Source organism: Petaurus breviceps, unplaced genomic scaffold (genome assembly GCF_028583685.1).
Source record: "Petaurus breviceps papuanus isolate PSGF00001 unplaced genomic scaffold, PetGlider_PUasm1.0 76, whole genome shotgun sequence".
Classification (NCBI taxonomy): Eukaryota; Metazoa; Chordata; class Mammalia; order Diprotodontia; family Petauridae; genus Petaurus; species Petaurus breviceps.
The window spans coordinates 49,658,156-49,684,599 of NW_027186473.1; the positions used below are offsets into that span (position 1 = coordinate 49,658,156).

Sequence of the window (26,444 nt, forward strand, 5' to 3'; positions counted from 1 at the left end):
GTAAGAAGGCCCCATAAGTAGGCAGTAAATGAGCTGGGCCCAGACTTTGACTGTAAATCAAGTTTTAGTGGGGGTGGAGATTATTCTTTTTAAAAAATTGTTTTTTTTTTTTTTAAAGCAATTGGGGTTAAGTAACTTGCTCAAGGTTACAGGGCCAGTTATTTCTGGGTGTGGTGCTAAGTATCTGAGCCCAGATTTGATCCCCAGGTCATCCTGACACTGGAGCCGGTGCTCTTACTTGCTGAGCCACCTGGCCGCCCCTAAGCAATTGGGGTTAAGTAACTTGCTCAAGGTTACACGGCCAGGTGTTTCTGGGTGGGTGCTAAGTGTCGGAGCCTGGATTCAATCCCCAGGTCATCCCGACACTGGAGCCGGTGCTCTTACTCGCTGTGCTGCTACCTGGCCACCCCCAAAAATTGTATTGTTATGGTAAAATTCCATCTTTATGGTAATTTTAAAATCTGAAACTTGAACTAACTCATTCTGTCCAAATTCAAATAGTGTTGACACACTTAAGTTACTTAACATAATACTGTGTATATGGATATAAACAATACACATATTATAGCCTAAGCTTAAGGAACAGTATTTCAATCAGATTTTTATAGATCCTTTTTTGCTTCCCCTGTTAGAATGAAGGCAGCTGAGGGACAGAAACTATTCCCTTTTTTTATGCCCTCAGCCCCTAGCACAATGCATGGCCCATACTAGGAACAGAATAAATGAGTGCTGGTTGACTGTATTCTATGGAATTCTTACCTTCTGTCTTGACACCATCCAAGACTTGATTGTTGGCACTAATAGACTGCCCAGCAGGATCTGCGCTGGGTGGTAGATAAGCAAGGGCACAGATATTAAAGAGAGGTGTTCATGGCCAGCAAACACAATCTTTAGCATTGGAATTCCTAAAGACAAGGAAGGAAAGATCATAGACATGGGCTCAGGTTTAGTGCTAAGACCATCTCTGATATCATCACTCGAAAGAGAACTGCATTTCAGCAAAATATCAAGCTTCCACAATCCCCCTCCCAAACCCCCAAACCTTTATGTTTTGCAATGTTGGGATCTTCCTACCCCGATGTGGCTCATGATGGGATTGAAAGTCTACCTCGTTACACTGAAAGATATATCAATATGTGTGTGTATAAGCAAGTTCACACTCCCACATTAAGAAGCCCTGCTTTATGCAGATGATAGATTATTATATAGATTATCACAAACTGTATTCCATTCAATGTTGAAGCAGATGATGAGATGCTATAGATAAGAGAGAAAAGAATGCTCAGACTCTGGAGGGTGCTAGATGTGACACCTATCTAGAACACAGCAGTTAATGCCTCTGACCCTCGGAATAAGAGAAACATCTGCTGGGGTCCCTGCCACGGTCGGCTGGGCGAGGTTCCCACTAAAAGAGAGAAAAGCCATCAGACTGTCTGCAGAGGGAGAATCCAACTCTATTCTATTAACCTGAACATTAAAGAGATTTAGAAAAATGTGTAACACAATGCCACTTTTCTCACAAAATTCTGTTTTGGAATGCATAGTTATTTTTCATAAAAATATTATTTATGATATATAATGGGTTTACTATGTCTATTTTTAAATGAATTGATGAAAATATGTTTTAATTTCTAATAAGTAAATATTGATAGATATAACTAAAATTTTTAAGCTTGTAAAGAGGTCCTCAATAATTTTTAAGAATGTAAAGGGGTGCTGAGACCAGAAAGTTTGAGAGGGTTGCATTTAACTGAACTAGTGTACATTGTTATAAGCTTCCTTTTTGTTAAATGGTAGATAGTCTGTGAACATCTCATTTCATTCTAGCTCCAAACCTGAACTGCTGTACCATCCTTAGTCAGGCCCTTCCCAGAACAACCTCAGTTTTATCATCTGTTAATCACAGGGCAGTTGTGATGGCCAAGTGGGGCCCTCAACGGAAACACTAGCTATGATCATTCTAGCAAGGTTAGTTGAAATGCAGATGTGCAGTGACTGGCTGGATGTAGAAGCAAAGAGAGGTGGGGGTCTTCATGGAAGCCCCCCTGGATCTGTAGCACAGAGTGATAACTGAAGGAAGCAGCAGCAGTGTGTGTGTGTGTGTGTGTGTGTGTGTGTGTGTGTGTGTGCACGCCCGCATGAGCGCGCATATGTGTATTACTAACACCCCTCTGCACTCTGAGGCTGTAGCTGTCTCTTGCAGGGCTCTTTTAATGTTAGGACACAGTCCAGGCATGAGGGGTCAGGCTGGATTAGCCTCTCCAAGACACTCATCAGGTTAGCTTGGTGTGAGCCCTGGTGCCTTCCTGGGGAGGGCTCCACAGAGCAAGATTTCCAAGTATCCATGAGCTAGCACATTAATGGGAGTGCTGATGGCCCATAAATAACCTTTAAAATTATTATCATTACACAAGGAAGGCAGCAATTCCTTTTAAATTATTTTTACCTTCTAATAAATGTCAAACCTTTATGCAAAAATATATTTTACTAAAGTTCTCCTTTTCACTAAAGTTCTCACAGATCATCTGAAATAAACTGAAAACACTTAACCATTAGAGCAAAAGGACCCAGCCAGAAAATAGGAAATTAGTTGTGTCCAACCCTTCATGATCCCATCAGGGGTTTTCTTTGCAAAGATACTGGAGTGTTTTGCCATGTCCTTCTCCAGTTCATTTTACAGATGAGTACATTGAGGCAAATGGGACAGGTCACACAGCTAGTCTGAGGCCAGATTTGAGCTCAAGAAGATGAGTCTTCCTGATTTCAGGCCCTTTACTCTATCCATTGTGCCACCTAGCTGCCCCTTTTAATTAAGGAAAGGTAACTCCTGTGGTCTCAGAAAGAGAAGAGCCTACAAGGTAATGGATGAGGAGATGGAGTGGGGGATGAAGAGAGGGGAACACTGAGAAAAAGGAAGGAAAGGAAGGAGACCTTACTCTGGAGGTGGGAGGGGGCTCCACTGATGAATGCTCCTATGGGTGATGGGACTGAATGACATTACAACACTGGATGAAGCGTGGGAGATCTGTTGCTTGAAAAGTATACTTGTCCTGGGAGAGTGTGTGTGTGTAACTGGAATTTGGAGGAGCAGGAGAGCATGAACATATGGAGATTTTCAGGCAAAGGTAGAGAAAAGGTCAAGAGGAAAGGGTACAGCTCAGTGGCAGGTAAGGGGACCTCCCATGGGGCAGTGTCTTCTTTGACAACTGCAATAACTGACATTGTTCTGAGAGTGAGGAACGATGGAAATCTACAGTGCAGGGCCAAGCAGAGATACTTTGGAAGCTTTGATTCTATGCAGAATACAGAGAAAAGAGAGAGAACCCAGATGATTAGATGGGTCATGAATCAGAGAATGAGGGTCTAGAGTAAACAGAAAAGAGAAGATGGTAATTCAGAGAGTAAAAGAAATCTTTTTTTGGAAAGCAGTGTAAAAATTAAATAATAAAAAAACCTGATAGGATTAGCTGAAGGAGAGAAGATAGGTTGTTTGAGAGGAAGAAAGAAGTATGTAACTAGACAAAAGCAAGGTAGAGGAATTAATAAACAAAACCCTAAAGGGAAGTGGGTGACAAGAGGATGATGGGGATCAAGGGTGAAGGAAAGAGAGCCAGCAGGAACAGGGCCACCTTAAAAAAAGATTAATCTAAATAACTGAAGGAACAAAATATTGTGTTTATAGCAGAAGAGGGGAAAATATCATGACTTGGAAAAAAGAACAACTTTAGAGACAGAAAATATAAACAACTTATAACTTTAAATGTGAATGGATTAAACAATCCAATAAAACAAAAAAAAAAGAGTTATAAACTGGATAAGAAAACAAAACCCTATAATCTGTTGCTTACTAGAAACACATTTAAAACCAAAGACCTATACAAAATAGAACTGAAGGGATGGAAAAAAATTATCATATATAAAGTAAATCCAAAAAATCAGGAGTTTCTATTACACTATCAAAGCAAAAACAAACATTCAAAAAATAAAGAGATAAACAAGGAAACTACATTATGCTGAAAAGAATCATACACAGCAAAACAATATCAGTAATAAACTTATACACTCCAAATGCTTTAGCATCCAAGTTGATAAAGGAGACATTATCTGAGCAACAAGAAGACATAGTAACACAATAGTGACAGGAAACTTCAATATCCTTCTACCAGTTTTGGATAAGTCTAACAGAAAGATAACAAAAGGGAAACTATTAGAACTGAATGTCTGGAGGAACTAGAGTTTAAAGTTTTATGGTATTTTTTAAATAGGACAGAAAAAGAACATATACATATATATATATATATATATATACACACACATATGTTTCTCTTTACCATATGGAACTTGTATAAAAATTGACTATGTACCAAGGTGCAGAGATACGGCAAACAAATATAAAAAGGGAAAAAATAGTTAACATATCCTTTATAATTCATAATGCCATAAAAATGGAAACTGGTTCAAGGACCACAAACATAAGATACAGTCTTAAATGGAGACTTAACAATGAAATCTTAAAAAATGAATTGGTCAAAAAACAAATCACAGAAACAGTAAATATGTAAAAGAAAATGATAATGATTAAAATATATCAAAATTTCTGCAATGCAGCTAAAGCAGTCCTTGGGGGAAAATTATATCCTATAATTGTACATTAAAAGAGAAAAAGAAGGGATTAAGGATCTGGATATACACTTAGAAATTAGAAAATTAACAAACAAATCTAAAATAAGAACAAAAGATGAGATAGTAAAAATTAGAGAGAAAATAGATAAGTTGGGGAAAACCCCCAGAAATTATAAATAAAAGTTGGTTCTTTGAAAAACCTCATAAAATGGACAAACCCTTAGCTAATCTGATTAAAGAAAACTGAAAATCAAATCACTAAAATAGCAAATGAGCAAGATGAAATCACAGCAAAATGAGAAGAAAAAAAAAGAATAGGCAGATCATATGCACAGTTACATACTAGAAAAGCTGAGAACACAAAAGAAATAGACAAATACTTTAAAAAACAGAAAATACCTAAATTATCAGAAGACCAGGTAGAGTTCTTAAATAACCTGATCTCAGAAAAGGAAATAGATCTAGCTGTAAAGAAACTACCAAAGGAAAAAAAAAAGTCCTGGACTTGATGGATTCACAAGGAAAATAAACTTGTAAAAAATAGTTAGTACCAATACTTCACAAATTATTCTCAAAAAAAGAACTCTATCAGAATCTTTTTACGAGACAATCACAGTTATAATACCTTAATTGGGGAAAGATAAAACAGAAGCCGGTGAGTAGGGATAGGGAAGTATTGGTAAGGTTAACCCAAGGCTGGGGCTTGGAAAGGGGGGAATCTTGATAATACAAAGGGGTAAGAAATTTGAGGGTTGAGGCTAAAAGTCCAAGGCATGATTCTAGGAGTGGGGAGGGTACACATATAAAATACAAGCCCTGTCTGTAAGGAGTTTTTTGGTGCCGGTAGGCTCCATTACACAAGTCTCTCCAGAAGCTATTGCTGTACCCTTCACATTAGTTATATGAATAAAAATAATAAGAGCAATGAAACTTATTAAAAATAAGTTTTTCTTTCTTTTTTTTAAGAAATCTTAAATAAAGAGTTCTTTTCATCTTGCTATCAATGCCATAATATAAATGAAGAAAATTAATTTTAATGCTGCCAGGTACTGATTCTGTGTTGTTGGGACTGACAGAATCCAAGAAGACTTTATGAGACAGCATTTGACTTTATGAAAGTGAACATCAGGCCTGCATTTACAATTTTACTGGGACTTTAAGCTGTCATGCTGAAAAAATGTTTATGAAACATTAATCAAAAAATGCCTCTTTAATACAAGGCATTGTCTGAAAGATGTTAGAAGACACACATCGTAAATGGATTCTTTTTCTGACTAAAGTAATTTCTACCCAGAGCACTTCCCCATTGCTATCTGAGTACACAGTGTGTAGAGATAAAGAGCACATTGCCGGCATGTTATTACCTGATCCAAACACTGGGGAAATCACTAATGTACAGTGTGCCATATTTCCATGTCACACATGACACATTTGTCTAAAATTATCCAACAGGCTTTGACATTGCAGCATATTCCATAAGCAAAGCTTTCAACTGACATGTGCCAAGAAGGATCCTGAAGGGTGAGCTTTCTTCTCCTAACAAGCAAGGAAGAGTTTGCTTTCATCCTCCGCCCATGATGGGAAGGGTAAAACAACAAGTATAAGAACTGGGCGGTTTTTTCTCTGTTTTAATATGTTTATTTTATGTTCCCTGAATTCAAAAGCTCCCATCATAGCTGGGTTCCAAGTCTCTCTGCTTACGACTTGCTAATGGATGGCAAGGTGGTTAAGAGAAGTTGGCATTGTTTCCTTATAGACTTAGCCTGGGCTTTGATTTCCATCTCCAGTTGGTGAGCTTGGCTTCGTGACGGATGTGGGGTCAGGGAGACTTGAATACGGACCCAGTCTCAGATGCTGTGTGACCCTGAACACGACAATAAACCTCTTTATGCCTCAAGGTCCTCATCTATAAAATGGAGATGACTGGATTTGGCGGCCTCGAAGGTCCCTTCTAGTTGTAAATACATGATTCTATGGTCCTTATCGGTCCACTGATATGTATAAAGGGCTGTATTAGGGGTGCTCAGGCACACCCTTATGCTTCACCATTTATTTCCCTGTGGTGAGGCAGGCCAGGGATCTAGACCCTGCTTGGGACATGAGCGGCTTTCTCAGACCCTAGAGACTCCAGCTACTGTAGCTGCCACAGACTAACTACTTCTAATTCTTCCTTCTTTCCATCTACTTTCTCCTTGCCCTTTTGGGAGGTTCTGATATAAGAAGAAGGCTCGCCGAGGGACTCGTGGCCCTTTGACCTTCTTCCACGCTCTTAAAATGCTTTCTGTACTCTGGGAGAGTTTCTGCTTGGGAGAAACCCATTCCTGTCAGCTTAAATAGATCGTCTGCCCTCCTCCTTTCCATATCCACATCCAGCATGTGAGCAGGGTATAACCAACTACTCCCTTGTTTTTCTCCTTTGACTCCTGGTCACTGTTCATCAGTCAGCATAGAGTATGTCTCATTAGGGCTCTGACTGATACATATAAGGAAGGTAAAAAAGTTAAGGTTTTAAACTTTAAGAGGATGTGCCACTATTTAGTACTTAAAGACTTACTAGCAAAGTGTGGGTGGGCTCAGCTGTAAGCCAATAGGATAAGGCAGAAAAGGTTGATTGGGGAAGTGAAGGGGCAGGGTTTGATTAAAAGTATCCCTTTGCAAAGTGTGTATTTTTGAAGTTCAGTTATTTCAAAAAGTTAAGTTTTAGTTTGGTGAATAAAAATCATGTCCTTGAGTATTCAATAAAAAATTAAAAAAAAATTAATTTATAATTAAAAAAATGACTGCTATACCCTAGTGAAATATGCTTCACATACCTATGTTACTATGTGTTGGCGCTCCCTCTCTCTCTCTCTCTCTCTCTGCCAGACATCTGAATATATGAAGTTCTGAGTGAAACTTGTTTATTGCAGCTGAGAATCTGTAAAATGGCTCAATGCCATGGTGAAAACCCTTTCTCCTCTCCCCTTTCCTTTCCATCTTTCTCTCCCTTCCTTCCCTTCTTCCCTCATTTTTTTTCCTGCTTTCTTTCTTTTCCTTCCTTTGTTCCTCCCTTCATTCCTTCCTTTTATCCTTGGCTTTGGGAATAATAATAGTATTTATATGGCTTTAAGTTTTATTTAGTGCTTTATATATGTTATCTTGATCCTCACACTAATCCTGTGAAGCAGAGGCTATCATAATTCCCATTTTAGAGGTAAGGAATCTGAAGGCAGACAGAAGTTAAGTGAGTTTCCCAGAGTCACACTGCTAATAAGTGTCACAGGCAGATGAAAAAGCTTTATAGAACCCAGCCAAAGCCATGAGAACAGGCCTCCACAATTAGTTTTCAAAGTTATCCAATCAAGATTCTCTTTCCATTCTTTTCTCCCTCCCTCACTCCTTCAGCCAATTAATTATAATGCTCAAAGGTCCCAGAGAGTAGATCTGGGAACAGAGATGATGCCATATCTCCCCACCTAGCAATGCCACAGAATTCCTGGGAAGCAAGGAAAATCAGTGAAGTATCACCATGCCCATCAGAGACACAAGGAAGGTGGAAGCCAAGAAGCCATGTTTGTGCTGCTTTATTTCATAAATTGATTTGAGGACACCAGTACTGAGCAGCACACATGATGTGAGCCTTAATCTACAGACCCCAAAAAAAGCCACATTATTCCCAGAAGGGCCTGCAGGAAACAATAGCAATGTCTCTGGCCTTTGATCCTTTATTGGAGGATATAATTGGATATAATACTCTCTGGGTTATTAATAAATCGATAAATCTTTCTGTGTTCTATAAGTTTGTGCATGGGCTTCCGGGGCCTCCCTATCACTTTTTTTAGTGTGGCCATCATTTTATCACAAAAGCACCCAATCTGGGGAGTAACTTGCTAAACGGTGGAGAAAGTGGATTAGGAGAGCTTGGTCATCTCTTCTGCCCCCCTAAAGACCTTGTAAACTTCCAAACTAAGTCATATACACACCAGGCTCCTGCCTATACAAACATCAAAGGCCTAAGACTTTAACCTCCAGGAGAGCAGCACCTCAAACCCATTCCTGTCAATGGCATCTCTTGTCTCCTGGTGTTAAAACCTCGGGGTCATTTTTGACTATTCTGCTTTCATTTTCTTTGTCCAGGTAGTAACCGACCCTTGATTATTTCCTCCAAAAATCTCCTTCACCTTCACATTCTCCCTGCCACCACTCATATCTAAGCTCTCGTCAAATCATCACCATCATCCTCATCACAATAACAAGTGAAATTTATATGGTGCTTTGTTTTTTGCAATCCCTCCCCCACCCTTCACACATATGATCTTACTGGAGCCCTGTAACAACTCTGTGAAATATGGAACTCAAAGTAGGTCTGGGATCACAGGGCCTGACACACACAGTGGACACAACATTTGCTTGTTGACTTGACTTCATCTCATCAATGTGGATGTTCCCTCTGCCAATGCAGATCAAAAATGGTCCGTGCCTGCCCACTGGCAACACTGGGGCCCACTGTGTGCAACATTTATTCATGTCCTTGCATAAGTTTTCCACAAAGCTTTCATCCAGTATGCTAAGGAGTTCTTAGCTTTCTCATAACATCATGGAGACTATAAGATCAAACATTTTTGGACCTGGAAGAGATTTAGAGGCTAATCAGCCCAGTTTCCTCCTTTTACAAATGGATAAACTGAGGCTCAGAGAAGATGTCTGATTTGCCCACAGTCACACTGCTAGAGAATGTCCAAGGTGGGACATGGGCAGAGTCTTTCTTGATGCTTCGCCCGTCTCTGAATTCACTGTGGCAAGCTGGAGCACTTGGCTATCCCTCACTCTCAATCTATGGCAAGCTCATCTTCCTTCTTCTGTTTTACAATCCCTAAGGAAATGCTTTACATGGGCTCTTCTTCCTAATTCCTTATTTGTTATATGATTCATGTACCACTCAGGCACCTCTCCGTGGCTCTCAGGGTCATGTAGAGTGCCATGATGCCTAGCCAGTAGAATACTGGTACTAGAAAGATGGGCTTTTTTTTTCTCCTGGGAGAAGTTTTGGGTCATAAAAAGAATGATATGATTTCTTTAAAGCAATCTAGCCTGCTCATCTCCTCCTCAATTTTCCACTTGTCCATTTGTAGCTTCTGGTTAAGATGGACGTACATATATACATATATACATACATGATACATCTACAAAGAAATGTAATTCATGAGCTCTGTAGACAGTCCATCTAACTGCAGACCATAATTTGGACACTGGCATTCTTCATAGACTCAGTTTTTCCTGTGAGATGGTGAGACTCAATTCTTTTTAGCTATTAGGTCTTGTCCAAGAGGATCTACAGTGATACAGCTCTTGATGTAATCATCACGATGTCATCTGCAAACAGAAGCATCTGGGGGGCCTTGCCATCTTCAACTGTAAATCTGCATAGGATATCCCCTATGTTAATGGTGAACATTTACCTCTTGGTTTAATTATTATCGTCACCATTTCAGAGATGAGGTTCCTACCCATTAAGTGACTCCCTCGTGGTCACACAATAATTGTGCTAGCTGGCAGCTGGGTGGTGTAACAGCTATAGCACTGGACCTGGAGTCTGGAAGACCTGAGTTCAACTATGGCCTATGTGACCCTGGGCAAGTCACTTAAACTGTTTGCCTCAGTTCCTCAATTGTAAAATGGGGATAATCACAGGACCTACCCTGCAGTGTTGTTGTGGGGATCCAATGAGATAATACTTGTAAAAAAGCACTTAGCACAGTGCTTGGTTCATAGCAGGTATTATAAATACTTATTTCCTTCCTTTCTCTATCTGAGCTCACCTCTTCTTGACTCTAATCCAGTACTCTAGTCAAACCATGCACTCTTGAATTGAAATGCTTTTCTAATTGGCTTCCTTTCCTCTGGACTCTCATTCAATCAATCCTACATAAGACTGCACTAGAATAAACACCATAAAATACACTTTAATCATGTCACCCCCCTGCTCAGGAACTCAAAATGGCTCCCTCCTGTCTGTCACATCAAATAAAAGCTGCTCCTGCCTCTCATAATCTGGCTCCATTCTCTCTAACCTAATAACAGCCTCCATGCACAGACACGCCACTCGACAGTTTACAAAGTGCTTTCACAATTTCTCTCCACATCCGACTCCCCACAAGACTTTGCAGACTAGCTTAAATCAAACCAGGCTCCATGTTGCCCTCATCTGCACCCTGGCTTGTATAGCTGTGCTCATGCTGAAGTCCTACTTACAACGCCCTCCTTCCTCCCTATCCAAACTTGACTCAAGTCTTCACGCCCCTTTCAAGTCTTTTCCATTCCCAAATGAACTTGCTTTCATCACCATGCCATCCTCCAGACCTCTCCCTTGTTCAACTACTCAAGGGGCGCGTCCTCTCTGTATTTACTTTGAATCTGAAGCACGTTGTGGTCCCAGTTTTTCCTGTGGTTAGGCCTTGTCTCCCCAACTAGAATGGTGAGCTCCTTAAAGGCAGCACTAAATATCACTTTACTATGCCCTGCAGTGCTGGCTATAGAGGAGGCCCTCAAGGAAAACAACAGGATGCTAAGCCAATGCTATGGCAGGGTGGGCGGGTTTCTGGCACCTGGGCATGGAAAACCTTCACTGTAGAGCTGTCTTATCCTGTGAAAGATGATGGGGCTCTTTGGGGTCACAGAAAGGGAGAAGAAACTCAGCAGGGCTGGGCCTGGCTTCTAGTCCTTGTTAAGATAATTAGGCTTGCTGGACTGGGTTCCTGCATTCAGGAAGCCCAGGGTTAAAATCCTGCCTCTGACATTTACTAGCTGTGTGGCCCGGGGTAAATCACTCCACACCTTTGAGCCTCAGCCTCCTCCTCTGTAGGGTCCAATATTCCCCCAAAAGTCCCCTGTGGCTCTGACATGCTGATTCTCCTACAAAATGTTTTCAAAAGAGCAGAAAGGGATAAATATTAGAGGCAATGCTTGTTACTTTAGTAGAGGGCAAACAGAATGCTGGAACCAGATTTTATATTCCAAGGGCTGTACAATCTGATGTCAATTATTCACATGAGAGGGAAAACAAAACATTTTGCTTGAATTCTCTGAAGTCCAATATTTGGTCTGCTTTTCAGTTTGGCTGAATGAGAGGCTGATTGAGGTGACTGCAATCACCTGCATTCGTGGGATGTATTTTCCATCTGGAAGGTAGTATGGCCTAACAGATGTGCTGCTAGATTGAGATCAGGAAGAACTAGGTTTAAATTTCAACTCTTGACACCTAATAGCTGTGTGACCCTAGGCAAGTCACTTAACCCACCAATGCCTTGTAGTGGGAAACATTTCCTGGTCCTATTGTACATGCCTGTGGATTGATCCATCTCAGGGATACAAGACATACCACATATGAAGTACTGGGTCACCAGCTGAAATAGGGCTTAGAAACTCCTGAGGCTCACTAAGAATGTCTCTAGCATTGAGAGAGCTGGCAAGTACATTCTTAACCTCAGTGTCAAGGGTCTCTCCCTTGGTCAATGATCTAACCTTCAATAAACTTCTCTAGGAGACGTACACTTTGTGGGCAGCCATTCTTTCATTTCTCTGGTGTAATGGCAGACTTACCACACAACTATCCATTTAAGAGAGTTCACTTCTAAATGGTTGGCAACAGAGAGGAGAATCTGATCACCTTTCCCATGTCTGTAAGTACGTCTCCCTTGGACCCTGGATTGGCCTGAGAAAGCTTCTAAGACATATCTACTGAATGCTTATAGTCTAGAAGAAGTCACCCCTCCAGGAGCTCCCCGTGCTGCTAAGGTCAGGAGATGTAGGAAGAAAATGCACATAGAATCTTATCATTTAGAGATCATCTAATCCCCACCTCCCAATATTATACAGGAGGAAGATGAGGCCTATAGAGGAAGGAAGTAGGAAGCCTGAGTACTTGAGTCTGAATCTTGGCTTTCCCACTTGCCACCAGGACAACCTTAGGTAATAGCTAAGCCTCAGTTTCCTCCCCTACAAAGTAAGAGGGCTAGACTGGTGTAGCAGCAAGCACCCCAGCATCCCCAGGGTGGCTGCCAACACAGGTTCTTAGATCTGCTTTTCTAAAGGAAAGCAACTCCAAATGGGTTAACAATCTTGCTTTAATCAATCAAACATATCATTTACCTAGTTCAGGGGAAAAGGTCAGCACCCTGAACTTCAAAGTATACAGAAGTTACAAGACAGAGAAATATTTCAAGCAGACAGGCCTCCAACTGTCCAACCATTACATCCATACCTAATCAGTTACCAGAGAGCGAAGCATTAACATCTGGGTTTTTCAAAGCTGGAAGGCTCTCAATGGCTGCTCAGAGTCTCCTCTGGTCAAATCACACAACACTTCTCAAAGTGAGCCCCAACACAAAGCCTCATATCAAGGATTATATAGCCTTCTCCTGGGTCAGAGAATGTAACAACCTCTTGACCCACTGCCCAATCACAAAGTATCTCCTAAAAAACAAGCCTCCTGCCACAGGCTTCAGGGGCACTTAAGCCTATCAAATGGCCTAGGGGCAGGAAAGATCTTAAATTTATATTTCTATTGCAACTAGGTCAAGTATAAAGGTCCTTCTAGATTAAAAAAAAAGTATGCTTAAAAATAACTTCCTCAAGGGCAAATATTGGTTTGAGAGAGCTACGATTTGAACCCAGGTCCTATACTAAAAATCTGGTGCTTATTTTACTAGAGCACAGGGATCATAACATAAGAATGAGAAGAAGTGACATCCATACAGTGCTTCCAAATTTGCAGATTGCTTTGCTTATACTATCCCGTTTGAGAGGGACAACCCCAAGAGGTTGGTGCTAGAGGCATTATAATTCCCATTTCACTGATAAGGAAGCTGAGCCTTGGTGAGGGTGACTTACACATGGTTAGCATCAGAGATGGAATGTGAACTCAGGTCCCACATATGCACAGATACATGCATGTGCTAGCCTTCATCCCACTTCTGAGAAGTACTAGCTATGAGACCCTAGGTAAGTCACTTGACATCTGAGCACTTTGGGATGCTCTCTGAGACACGAAGTTACAAAGTTACAAACTTCAGCAGATCTGCATCATTCAAGAACAACAAAATTACAAATCTGGATGTATATGAATTACAAATCTGGATGTATATGTAAATCGCCCTAAGTGTATCTCGGGCTCTGCACAGCCCTGTTTATAGACCGTCTCCATTGCTGGCTTTTTGGTATCTACCACAGTTAATCAAGCGGAAGAATGGAGAGTGCTTCTGAATGGCTGAATAAAAAGCCAACACGCACAGAGCAGCTACTGGTTTCCTGCCAAGCACACCTTGCCAGACCTGGCATGAAGCAAGATGACCTTGCCCCAGTTTAATAGAGAGGAACAGAGTGGAATTTGAGCTGTTAGCCTCTGATGCCTTAATTGTGCCAATTGGCCTAGATGCTTTGGGAGTGTGTATGCAAGGGAGGCTCTGCTAATTGCATCTCTGACGATGCTCATCCCCTGAGTCACAACAATACTGGGCTCACGGATTATCTTCCTACTGGGGAAGATGTACACAGAGCCTCAGAACAACGGACACACTGAAAATCTGCTATTTAACGAAGGCACTGCCTGTTTCACTAGGTTTTGGTAGCACAGCAATTGGAATAGGTGGTGAACTGCAACTGATTTCATTGTGTCCAAGACCATCTCACCCACTGGGGCCAGAGACAACTCAACCCACCATAATGTCTTTACTGAAGGCATTTAAAAAAATTGCAATGTATTTTTTTTAAGTCCTACAGTCCAGGTTTACCTAAATTTTATCTAAATGAAATAAATGAATTTACCAAAATGCATAAATGTTGAAATCCCACCTTCTCCAAGAAGCCATTCCTTAAAGTTAGCACCTTCCCTCTACAATTACTTCCAATATATCCTGCATATATCTTGTATGTATATGTTGGGTACATATAAGAATCTGAGTTCACTGAGGGCAGGGACTGTTCTGGCACACAGCAGGCACTTAATAAATGTTTATTAACTTGGCTTGCTGAATAAATTAATACGACTACCCCAAAATAAATAACTGACAAAATCAGGAAAAAAAAAGGAAGAAGGGGTGGCTAGGTGGCAGAGCACCGGCCCCGGAGTCAGGGGAACCTGGGTTCAAATTCGGCCTCAGACACTTAACACTTACTAGCTGTGTGACCTTGGGCAAGTCACTTAACCCCAATTGCCCTGCCCTCTCCAAAAAGCAAAAAAATAAAAATAAAAAAATATATATACATTAAATAAAGGAAGAGAAGGGGATCTGGAGGGACTATGGAAGCAAATAGGATATTTTGTCTCAAGTTAATATACACTTAAAACATACTGCAAATATTTTGGAGCTTAAGGTTTTGTCTAGGATGTATGTTTAATGTTTTATTGATTATTAATTTTAGAGTTTAGAAGTTATAAATTAAAAAAAAACAAAACCTTTCATTATCTGCTAATGATTTCCCACTGTGCCTCAATAAACTCTCCACTGCATCCCTTCCAAATATTACTTCCATACAATTGGAATGATTTTAAAGCAATGCCTTTTTTTGGAGTACCCAGAGAAACAGGTTAGCTACGCTACACGGATATGCTTATGTAAACCATGCTGAGAGGCTTATACTTGCTTCATATTTCCAAATCCTAGAGTCAAAAATACTCTTTCTCCCAAAGGGAGAACGTGGCCTAGAAGAGCTCTATAAAAAACCTTTCAAATATAAGGCTACAAACTCGATGTCACAGGTCATTAGTAACAGGAAGAAGAAAATGTCCCCTAATAACCCAAGTCAGGCAACAAACAGAGAGGAAGCAGCAGCTCTCTTTAGTCTTTTAGCAAACCCGAATTCACAGACTACCTTTGATGTGAACTCTAAATCCTTTGTTTGAAGTTTATGGTAGAGAAGGCTATTCTTCAGGATTTATTCACATATTAACAGTTTACAAAGCATTTTCCCATCCATTATATGGCTAATCCTCCCCAACAATCCTGTGAAGTCAGTAATTCAAATATTATCATCCACAATTTACAGAGCAAAGTTGAAATGGCATTTGGTCAAAGTGCTTGGGAACCATAGAAAAGCTGATTAATAATACAGATGGCCTCTCTGCACGGGTGGCAGAATTGAGGAAAATGGTTGTTGCATGAGGAAAGGCTGACACTGAGTGTATCCTGCTCTCCCTTCGCCTCCTTGCTTCCTTTTCTCTAAAAGGCTTGGTCTTCACTACTTGGGGCTCTTCAGTGGTGTTCGCTCAAGCTTGTTTGATTGTACTGTCTGTTTAATGGGGAAATTGGAAAGACGGTGCTTTCATATCAAGTAACCAGGGCTCTACTCCTACCCCATTCTACCCAAAGTTTATCAAGCAGAGAAAAAGTTAGGAGAAGAAAAGCATGAGCAGGTGGTGTTACTGCTCTTCTGAAACTGGTATGTTCTGACTGGAAAAGATGTTTAATGAATGACCTTCAAAGACTTGACAGATGCTAACAATGAAACATTTAACTCCGCCAATTGAAGGTTGCTTCCTCAGAAGATTTAGGTACACCCTCACCTGTCTAACAGTGTTGTAGGAATAATTAGTTAACAGGGAATTCAAGAACGAATTAAGCTCTGAGAAAAATAGGACTGTAACCAAATGCGGTACTGCAACTTCTGGAAAGGGTCAGCATCTTTAAGGAGGCCAGGTAGCCAGGTGGGGGCCGAGGGCAGCTCTGATTACTGGGTGTTTATTAAACTGGCAGATACATTTCAATTCAACATTTACTAAGTGTTTACTGCTCAGACAAACAAAACTATCCTCACCCTCAGGGAACTTATATTTTACTAGGAGTTGGGGGAAGCTGTACCATAGATATGTGTAAGTGAATACAGTCTATACAAAGGAATCTCAGGGGAGACAAAGCACTACAAGTGGGGGTAAGAGAAGCTTTGTGTAGAATGGGGCACGTGGGCTGTGTTTTGAAGGAAGTCTGGGATTGGACCAGGTGGAGGTAAACAGTGAGGGCATTTGAGGCAGGGTGGGAGAGCCTGGCCTTTCCTTTTTATTTCTTTGTGAACTCCCCATCCCCCAAACCCTGCATGGCTGGATGAGCACAGAGAGTCAAGGGTTGTGTTCCTTTAAGACCTGTTCCCCCCCAAAGGCCCAAATTACCTCTATAAGCTGGGCAGCTTCCCTCTGTCTCTCATCCCAAGGCTTAGCTTTTCCAGCCCACCCCCAGGGCTTTCTTTTCCTCCACTTCTCTCTTCTCAAGGGGCCTGTCTGTCCATCTGCACCTTGAGGGTGAGTCTGGTGGTCATGCTCTGGGGGCATGTCTCAGGGGTCTGAAGAATTTATCCTGAAGTTTGGTTGCTCAAGAACAGTTCTGGTTGGGTTGGGGTATTCAGGGCCTTGAGTCATAGGGAACCACAGATCTTGGATGGGATGAGGTTGGGAGGGCACAGGATTTATCAGCTCCACCAAGGTCAGCTCTGACATGGAGGGAGATGATGCTGAATCTCCCTGTTATGTTGGTGAATCTCAAACCCCACTACAGGAAGGTAACACTTAGATTATCTGAAAACATTAAGACTCTCTAGAACCCTAAGAGAAGACAGGATATTAACAAAATGTAATCAGAGGTATACTCAGTGCCCTCAGGATTGTCAACTCCACAAATGATGGCAAATTGCTTGGCTATCAATGTGCTCTGCCAGCCAGTGGTGGTATGTTCTTTTGTTTTGAATTTAATGAAGAAACACCTGAACTTTCCTTAACTAGGTGTGATTAGAAGAGTATCTCATCAATGCCATATTGAAACAAGGGTTCACAGGATTTTGCTCCCAAGGCTTAATTCTGGCTAAAAACTTTACCATAAAAGTCAAATAATGATGGGGTACTAGTATTGTTATTGTAAGTAGTAGTAGTAGCAGTAGCAGCAGCAGTAACAGTAGTAGGAGTGGTATCTGGGTATGGACCTGTGGTTTCCTTGGTATGTGGATCTTCCAGTGTGGAAACTCTTCTCTAACAGCCTTAAAGCATTACCCAGGACGTCAAGATGGGAAGCGACTTGACTGTGGTCACACAGTTGTGTCAGCTCCAGGATCTGAAGGTCTTTCTGACCCCAGGGTCTATTCAATTTATTTTCTGCCTCTCAGGAGGCCTTAAGGTAGGCTTCTATATCTTGGATGAATGATAAAATTGAGGAAGCTACTCCTTACATATGAATTACACAGTTTTAGAGGTGAATTGACATTTTCCAGGTCAAATGAACAATCAGTATCTTTTCTTCATCCCCTGGTGTTCACTTTGGCCATGTGGCACAGAGAAATGAGACTTCTGAGACAAGAGGAGGAGGTGGTTCCAGGCTGGGATTAACCATCAGTTATTAGTCAGCAAACAGCATTTTTTTCACCATTTTTTTCTTCTTCAAAAGGTTCACTGGAGTTCTTGGGCTCATCTGATTCAAGGATGCAGTGAAAGCACTCTGAAAATTGATTTTAGAGCCCACAGGCATTTGAGGTGATAGGGCCTCGTTTTGAAGATTTCTGCCTCACCAGTGGCTTATCCTCAGCTGTCCACTTTGGGGATTTTTATTGTTTTCTCAATAATATTTTACTTATAAACAAACATCATGTAACAATATATAACTATTTCCAAATAAATGTGTAGCTAGCCTGGCCAACTAATTTAGAGACTTTACTTAGTTTCATCTAGTTTTAGCACTATATACCCCATGAAGTCACTGATTCCCATCTGGGCTTAGAATTTCATCTTGTTTCTGATGAACAGAAAAAGTAAAGAAAATGTTATTATTCAGGTAAACCTATGGAGTGGTCTTCAGAGACCGTATCAGAATCTCCTGAAGACTCAGGTCTAAGTCCCACCTTTGATGGCTATTCTCTGTGTGACCTTGGACAAGTTATTACATTCCCTGGGTCTTGGTTCCCTTCTCTGTAAAATGAAAGGGTTGGACTAGCTGGTTTCCGAGGTTTCCCCCAGCGCTGTGTCAGAGACTATGATTCTGTTGAGGATGGCCACCAGAACTGGGAACCAAACATAAAGGATCCCAGTGGGCCGTACTGACATAGAAAACCACCACATGTTGGTATCATCTATGTATCAGTGTATTTTTATTATCTTGTTAAAGATCTCCAAATTACCTTTAAGTTTGGCTCCAGGTCACACTCAGGAGCGCTGTTGGCTCCATGTTTGAGCCTGGTCTAACCTACCCACTTCCATTGAAGAGCTCCCATCTCTTTATTTATTTGTGTCATTCTCAGAAATCATTACTTTTTCCTACTTACTGTCAGGTGGACAGAAAAGAAAATGGATTCCAATCATTTTATTTGCCAGGGCAGGATGGAAGTTGCGCATATTTCACTTCTTGAAATAGGTTTGGGAAATGGGTGACTGGGTTTTATAATGAAAAAGTTTAGTTAAGGAAAGAGTTTGAGAACCATCTTAGCAGAACTGTTTCTGGGTCCTGCTCTTCTGCGGCCATAGAGATGGTTTAGAAACAAGTTTCTGATGCTTTCTAGTCTGAATCAGGAAAACCACAACCCCATACTTCCTGGACTTCTCTGAATTATTTCTTGGGCAAGTTTTGAGCTGCAGTTAATTTCTGTGCATAATAAACACAGGATTTGATGGCTCTTTGGAAATCCAGAATCTCTTTGGGGGAAAGTCCTGAGCTACTACTTGAAGAAACATGCGAGGAGGGCACAATGGTTGCTGCACAACAGTCTGGATGACTTTGTCATCGAATGATGGACAGCAGGAGGTTTTCTAAGATGTGCAAGATCCCATAACATGGCACCTGTGGTCTGGGAGAGGGGCCTCAGGTGTTTCCAGGTAGCAGAGTCAGAGGGCTGGGTGGCACCAGATCAGTGTTATTGACATGCTAGTAATCAGTTTTTCCAGGAAACAGGACCCAGGGGTGGAGTGGAGAGAGATTTGGGCATGGTGTCATGGCAACTAGGACTGGCATCCTGGCTTGGCTTTTTTTCCTTCTTCCCATTAGTTTTAAAGACTGTGAGTGAGTAACATCATTTCTCTGAGGCTTGGCTTCTTCTTCTGTAAAATGGGGGAGATAATTCTTATGCCACAGACCTCACAGGGTTATTGTGAGAGATAAATGAGCAATGGATTCAAAAGGCTTTGTAAACTATTGTGTTCCATGGCACTTGATGGTCTGCCATGCTTCCTTCATCTTACCTTTCAGAAGCAGACAATGAAAATATTTTTATCCCCATTTTTCAGGAGAGGATTCTGAGCTTTGGAGCTTATGGGAACTGCTCATGGCCACACTGGTACATCTCTACAAATCTAAGTTGTTAATAGTCAACTTTAAGCTCCGAAGGGCAGAGGACCTATTCCATTTATTCATTAAGAACATTTTTATCAAGCACCTGTTACATGCAAAACTTGTGGGGCAGTTACTGAGAGAAAAAATAAAAGATGACGAAGGCAAAGATGCTGCCTGGAAGGGGTTTATAAGACAGCAAGGGCTTTGGTTAAGATGCACAAGCAGATGAACACTAAAAGTATTGAAGAGGAATGCAAACACCTTTGTATCTCCCATAGCACTGTCTGCTGCACAGAGAAGACACTTAATTATTTTGGACGAATGACTCCAACTCAATTTTTAGTGTGGTGCAGTAAAAAGATCACTCTATTTTGGAGTCAGGACCGAGGTCCTAGCCAGCTTTATCACATCTGAGTAGTGTGACTTTGGGCAAGTCATTTCAGTTCTCTCTGGGACCTCAGAGGGAGCTGGCCTGGATGAACCCTTGGCCCCTTCTACTTTTAAGTGTCTGATCCTAAAATTCTTCTTTCTCATTTTGTCCTCACAGTTCTGAGCTGGGCATCCTCTGAATTTAGATATTCTAGAAAGAAAAAAAATCCTAACAATTAATTATTCAGAAGTGAAATGGGCTGCACTGGGAGGTAGAGAGTTTCCCCTCACTGGAGATCTTCAAGTACACACGGACCATTTGGTGGGTGTGTTTAACAACAACAATTGTTGTTTTTCAGTCATGTTTGACTCTTCATGACCCTATTTGGGGATTTCTTGGCAGAGATACTGGAGTGATTTGTCTTTTCCTTCTCTGGCTCCTTTTACAACTGAGGAAACTGAGGTAAACAAAGTTAAGTGACTTGCCCAGGGTCAGGTAAGTGTCTGAGGCCATGTTTGAACTCAGTAAGATAAGTATATCCACTGTACCACCTAGCTGCCATAATGATAACTAATAATAATGATGATCATAGAAAACAATAGCAATACCCAGCACTTACATAGTGTTTTAAGGTTTGCAAAGTACTTTGCACATATTATCTCACAATAATCCTGTTAAGCAGGTCCTATTATTATTCCCATTTTACAGATGAGGAAACTGAGGCTGAGACGTGAACTCTAACAATTACAAAGTATCTGGGGGACTGGATTCGAGCTCTGATCTTCCTGGTCCTGCACTCACTCTACCCACTGTTCTACCTGGCTGTAAAGAGGTATTCTCGGGACTGAGTGGTCACTAAGATCTCTCCTAAATCTAAAATTCTGTGGTGTTACTATTCTGGAAGAAATTGTGTGGGATGGTAACTTTTGTTATTTACATACAAGGTTGGATTAGATTTCCGAGTCGCTTTGGTATCAAATAAAACCACGTATCGGGAGTTTCCTCTCACAGCACATTGACAGGGAAGGCCATATACATGGAGGATCAGATGTGGGTGGCCACACTACAAAGCCCAGCTTCAGGGAAGGTAGCCTGGTGCTAACCCAAGATTCCACACTGCTCCCACCACCTCCACCAACTCCTCCTCCTCCCCACCAGCCTTGCTGTCACAGTTATCAGCACACAAGTTCCAAGCCCGTCTCTGCCGTACAGGGACATGGGAGTCTCTTGAGCGGTGTCCAATATCCCATCTCCCCCAGGGTAACTTGTCAGCAGCCTGCTGAGAGCAGCAGAGTCTTAGAAAGTCGACAGCCTTCCCTCTTTCCTTCCTGGCTTGGGGTTGTTTTGATGGCTCTGTAGGAAGGGGCAGGGGAGGGGCTGGGTGTCATCCTCATTTTGCAGCCAGGGGTACGCACACTCTTTATTCTAAAGAGGCAGGGAAGCTGGCTGTCATGCAAAATCCCTGCAATGTGGTTCTTAGTGTCTGATCCAATTAAGGGAACTTCTGGGAAGAGAAGCGAGCAAATAAATAATTGGAGAGATGCGACTCTGAAATGACAATGGTTATTCATCGATCTCTGTTTGCAAGTCGAGATTGAGAGATGTAAACTTCAAGTGGATGAGATCTCCTGGGTGAAATCCTTCAGTTCAAACAGAGTAAACAACTGTTGTTCTCTGATGCACACTTTAGTACTGCTGCAGGCAAACTTTCTAAATATTAATAAAAACTCAGTGACTGGTGGAGCATGCAGAGAGAGAGGAAGTGCTGGGAAGTGAGCCTGGGCCAGCTCTTCTGGGCATGAGCAAGGCCAAAGCCAAAAGCATATGTTCTGGGACGGAAGGAAAGAGGATTCCTGACATGTGGGGAGTCTCCTTTTTGGAACCAAGAAGGCATGTGACAGAGCATGGTGATGGAATATTGACATGCACTGTTCCATCAAAGAGGCAGGGGCAAGAGTGGTACAGAGTAGGCTTGGACTGAGGAAGACCTACATTCAAATCCAACCTCAGAAAATTACTTCCCTATAGCTGTGTGACCTTGGGTTAGTCACCGTCTCTGAGTCTCAATTTCCTCATCTCTAAAATGGGGACAAAAATAGCACTTTCTTCACAGGGTTGGTATCAGGATCAAATGTGACAGTGTCTGAAAAGCATTCTTAGGCCTTCAAGGGCTATAATAACTGCTGTCATTATTGGGGCAGCTAGATGGCACAGTGGATAGGGTGCTGGGCCTGGAGTCAGGAAGACTCATCACCCTGAGTTCAAATCTGGCCTCAGACACTTACTAGTTGTGGGACCGTGGGCAAGTCATTTCACCCTGTTTGCCTCAGTTTCCTCATCTGTCAAATAAGCTAGAAAAAGAAATGGAAAGCCACTCCAGTATCTTTGCCAAGAAAACCTCAAATGGGGTCATAAAGAGTCAAACGTGACCAAAACAACTGAACAACAAATTATTACTGGTCTCAAAACAACCTTCCTCTCCCCCTTATCAATTTCTATCAAAATGGGGTTTGGTGCCTAACCTCGTTGCAGGATACTTGCTCCCTAGACAGAATCTACAACAGATGTCTTTTCTGTGCCAACATGAAATTGCCTTAGAGCTATTGTGTTTGAGTTTAAATAATTAAACTTTGTATGTACAATCATGTGGTGTTATTAGAAACCTAAGTAAACTAAAGAAATCACTTGGGGTTGCACCTCTTTAGTTAGGATAACGGAGGTTGTGCACGATGGGATAAGATGAACAACACCGGGTTTTTAATATGAGAAGTTGGCCTAAATTCTGGCTTTGTCAGATGACTCTCTCACTTGACCACTTTGATTCCTAGGTTCTTCTAGAAGTGGAAGTTGCCGATGAACGGTTCTGATCTCTCCAGGCCTGTAAGTTATCACTTTATGAAAAAGTTTCAGAGTCTGTGTGTTTCCTCAGCACACACTGGAGATCTTCAGGCAGAGGTGCATAATCACTTGTGGGGCAGCTTGTAGACGGGGTCCCTTTTTCAGCCATGTTCTGGGTTAGATGGCTGCTGACGTCTTTTTCAACTCTAAAATCCTGTGATTCTCTTTCTAAATAGTCAAAATCTTAAAGAATAAAAAAAGTATAGGGTGGGTTTAGAGGGCATTTTGAGCCAACTTACAGATGGGGAAACTGAGGTCCACAAATGTTCATTCACATAGTTAGTTGGTTAATATGAGGTTTCCTGACTCCTGCTCTCCACATGGAAGAGGTCAACCAATTTGTGAGGGTGTGTTGTAAGTCATCAGACTGGATTCCTGTCCTGCCTTTGGCTTGGGGTTCACTCATGTTACATATGGAAAGTCAGTGTGAATATGATATATCTGGGAAAATTTTCCTCCAGATATGAAAGTGTGTACAGGAATTCCCAAAGGAAGGAGGAGAAGCCTGATTTACCAGTTTCATTTCTTAGGATTGAATAAAGAACACAGAGATTGGGGGGTGGGGCAGGGTGGAAGGCAGGTAGATGGGCATCATTAGTCTACTATGATGATGAGGCATGGGGTAGGTAGGGTAGAGTGTGCTTGTCCTGGGTTCAAATCCCACTTCAGATACTTACTAGCCATGAGACCAAGGGAGATAATATCTGTACTAACTACTTTATAGAGTTCTTTGGAGAAAAGTGCTTCTCAAACCTTAAGACACTTAACAGACGTGAACTTTCATGCTTGGGGCTGAGGTTGGGCCCCTCCCTGCCCTAGCATTTTTCCTTTGGAAGAAAACTTCTAGACAAGGCTTTCTTACCCCCTAAATTCTTCCAAGCTGCTCAACAGGCACCTGGAGTCTTGGAACATTTACTAAGATATTATTCCAAGATATTTACTCTAGATATCTCAGCAGTAAATCTCAGGCAAACCCAGCTTTTGATAAACTAACAAAGAATCAAAGCTCAAAACAGTTTTCAATGCTCTGCTGAACAGAAATATTTCACTTGATGGACAGACTGCCATTTCTCTTTTCTCTACTCACTCCACAGCCCATCATCACTTTTCTTCTGCCTGATGGCAAACTCTCCCAGACCTCGAATTGCAGTGGCATGTTTAAGGGTGCTGACAGACTGCAGGGCTCTCAAATTCATTCTCCTGATTACCATGTAAATCTAAGAAAGCTTCTTTACAGGACAAGGTACTACTGATGGCCCCGCCCCAAAGACAGATGTCTCTTTTCTACCTTCACAGAGCATTTCTGCTCCTATTTTAATAGCTAATTGTGGAAAGGGGAGCTGAATCTTGTAGGACTCAGAAATGGAGGGCAGGAGGCCCAAATGCTACATGGCCTCTAGAGAACAAAGGGTGACTCAATGGGAGCTGGTCTGAAATACTTTTCCTTAATATGAAGAAATGATTTTTAGTCAATGGCTTGGATGGAAAAGTACTTTGTACTTGGTACAAACCTTTAATCTCTGTACAGTGAGGGCAGAGGGGGGCAGAGAAGGAAAGCCACTTTTCCAAGGTAACACAGCTAATTAGGCCTGGAGCCAAGAAGCAAACACAGGTCTTCTGACAGTGGTTCTTCCACTCCCCCATCCCAGTCCTCGTCTGCTTTTGGAAAGTAGGCTTTTATTAGATGCTATTAGATCCCTGGCAGGGAACTTAGAGGTCACTGGATCCAACCTCCTGTACTTTATAGATATGGAGACTGAGGCCCAGAGCAGTGGCCTGTGAACAAGTGCCTGATCTGAACTGTGAAACCAGCTTCTCTTAGTCCAAGTGCAGGGCTCTTGGCACGATTCCACACTACACCTTACCTTCAAAGCTTATCCAAACACCAAATCAAATGTGAGAATGGGATGGAGGGCAACATGCTGCTAGGTGGCTACGTGTGCCACTGTGTCAGGGGCAGAGCCATGGAGCCATTCTCCACCCTGGTGGATGGCTCAGCGGGCACTCAGGTGACGCCTGCTCAGGCCTCCTCTTACCCCCTGAAGGAGCTCCAAGGGAGCAGCTCCACGTCAGGGTTTCCAGCTGGGTTCCACAGAGCCATAGCTCAATGTCATTTTCAATAGTAAGCCTCATAATTAAAGGTCAAATAGTCACTTCATCTGCAATCCATCAATAGACAAAGTCCTAATACCAGCAACTAATCAATCAATGGCAAATGCACTAATAAAAGCAATGAATCAAGGAGGGATCGCATGTGTGTGGATGTGTTGCATGTAAGCCCGGTATACACATGTGGTAGAGACAGGCTGGTTAGGATCCTGGCCAGCAGAATACACTGGGTGTGGAGGTGTGGTAGTAAAGCTGGGGGTAGATCTCAGCTAAGAATGTACTTGTTTAGGTCATTAGCTGAACTAAACAAGTGGATGGGGGCTGGCAGACCTTCGGAGAGTTATCCTAGAAAACAAACGCCATATCAATAACTCCACATACATTCTGAGTTTCAGCCAAACTGGTCTCACACATAACATTCCACCAGGATTTTCCCTGTGTCTAGAACGAACCCTCCAGGCTGTCCCAAAGATGTCTTAGATTCCCTCAAAGCCAAGCTCACCTACACTATCCGCTCTTCCTCTGCTGATGTCCACAGTGATCCGCACTGTCCTGCCCACCACCATTCTGTATTCACTTATTTCTGTATAAACTGCTTCCCTCAACAGAATGTAAGCCCCTTGTTTCAGTTTTGGTTTTTTATTCTCTGCAGTCAGCACACTGCTCGGCACCTAGTGGGTGATTATTGAACTGAAATGAAACAAACTTGGTCCATGTTATCACAAGGCTACTGTTGGTGTGTCCCATTCATGCAAGGACTTACAAGTTTACACACACACTATAGGAATCCTAACCTGGAGAGGAGGGGAAAAGGATGAAGGCTTTTGAAGCTGGAATTTGTCACATTCTGATCCCCCTTGATGTTTTCTTCCACTGACTTGGGACTGAAAGGAAGATTTATTAGCTGTACCTTTCTGTAAACAAAACAAAACAAAACTGCAAGAAGGTAGCTAGGTAGTGCAATTGATAAGAGTGCTGGATCTGCACTTGAGTTCAAATCCTACCTCAGATACTTACTAGCCTTGGACAAGAGATTTAACCTGTCTGTCTCAGTTTCCTCATTTGCAAAATGTTGTACAGATAAAATGAGATGACATATGTAAAGTGATAAACAAAACTTAAAGTTCTATCTATCTATCTATCTATCTATCTATCTATCTATCTATCTATCT

General features: G+C 41.8%; 1 protein-coding gene across 3 annotated transcripts in view; it reads right to left on the reverse strand.

The window, feature by feature from the left end:
- Nucleotides 1-26,444, reverse strand: part of SLC10A7 (solute carrier family 10 member 7) — a 294,204-nt gene that overhangs the window by 4,300 nt on the left and 263,460 nt on the right. For all 3 annotated transcript variants that reach the window (XM_069105475.1, XM_069105474.1, XM_069105473.1), the window contains one exon: nt 760-905. In XM_069105475.1, the coding sequence (XP_068961576.1) occupies nt 760-905 (146 nt within the window). The remainder of the gene's footprint in view (nt 1-759; nt 906-26,444) is intronic.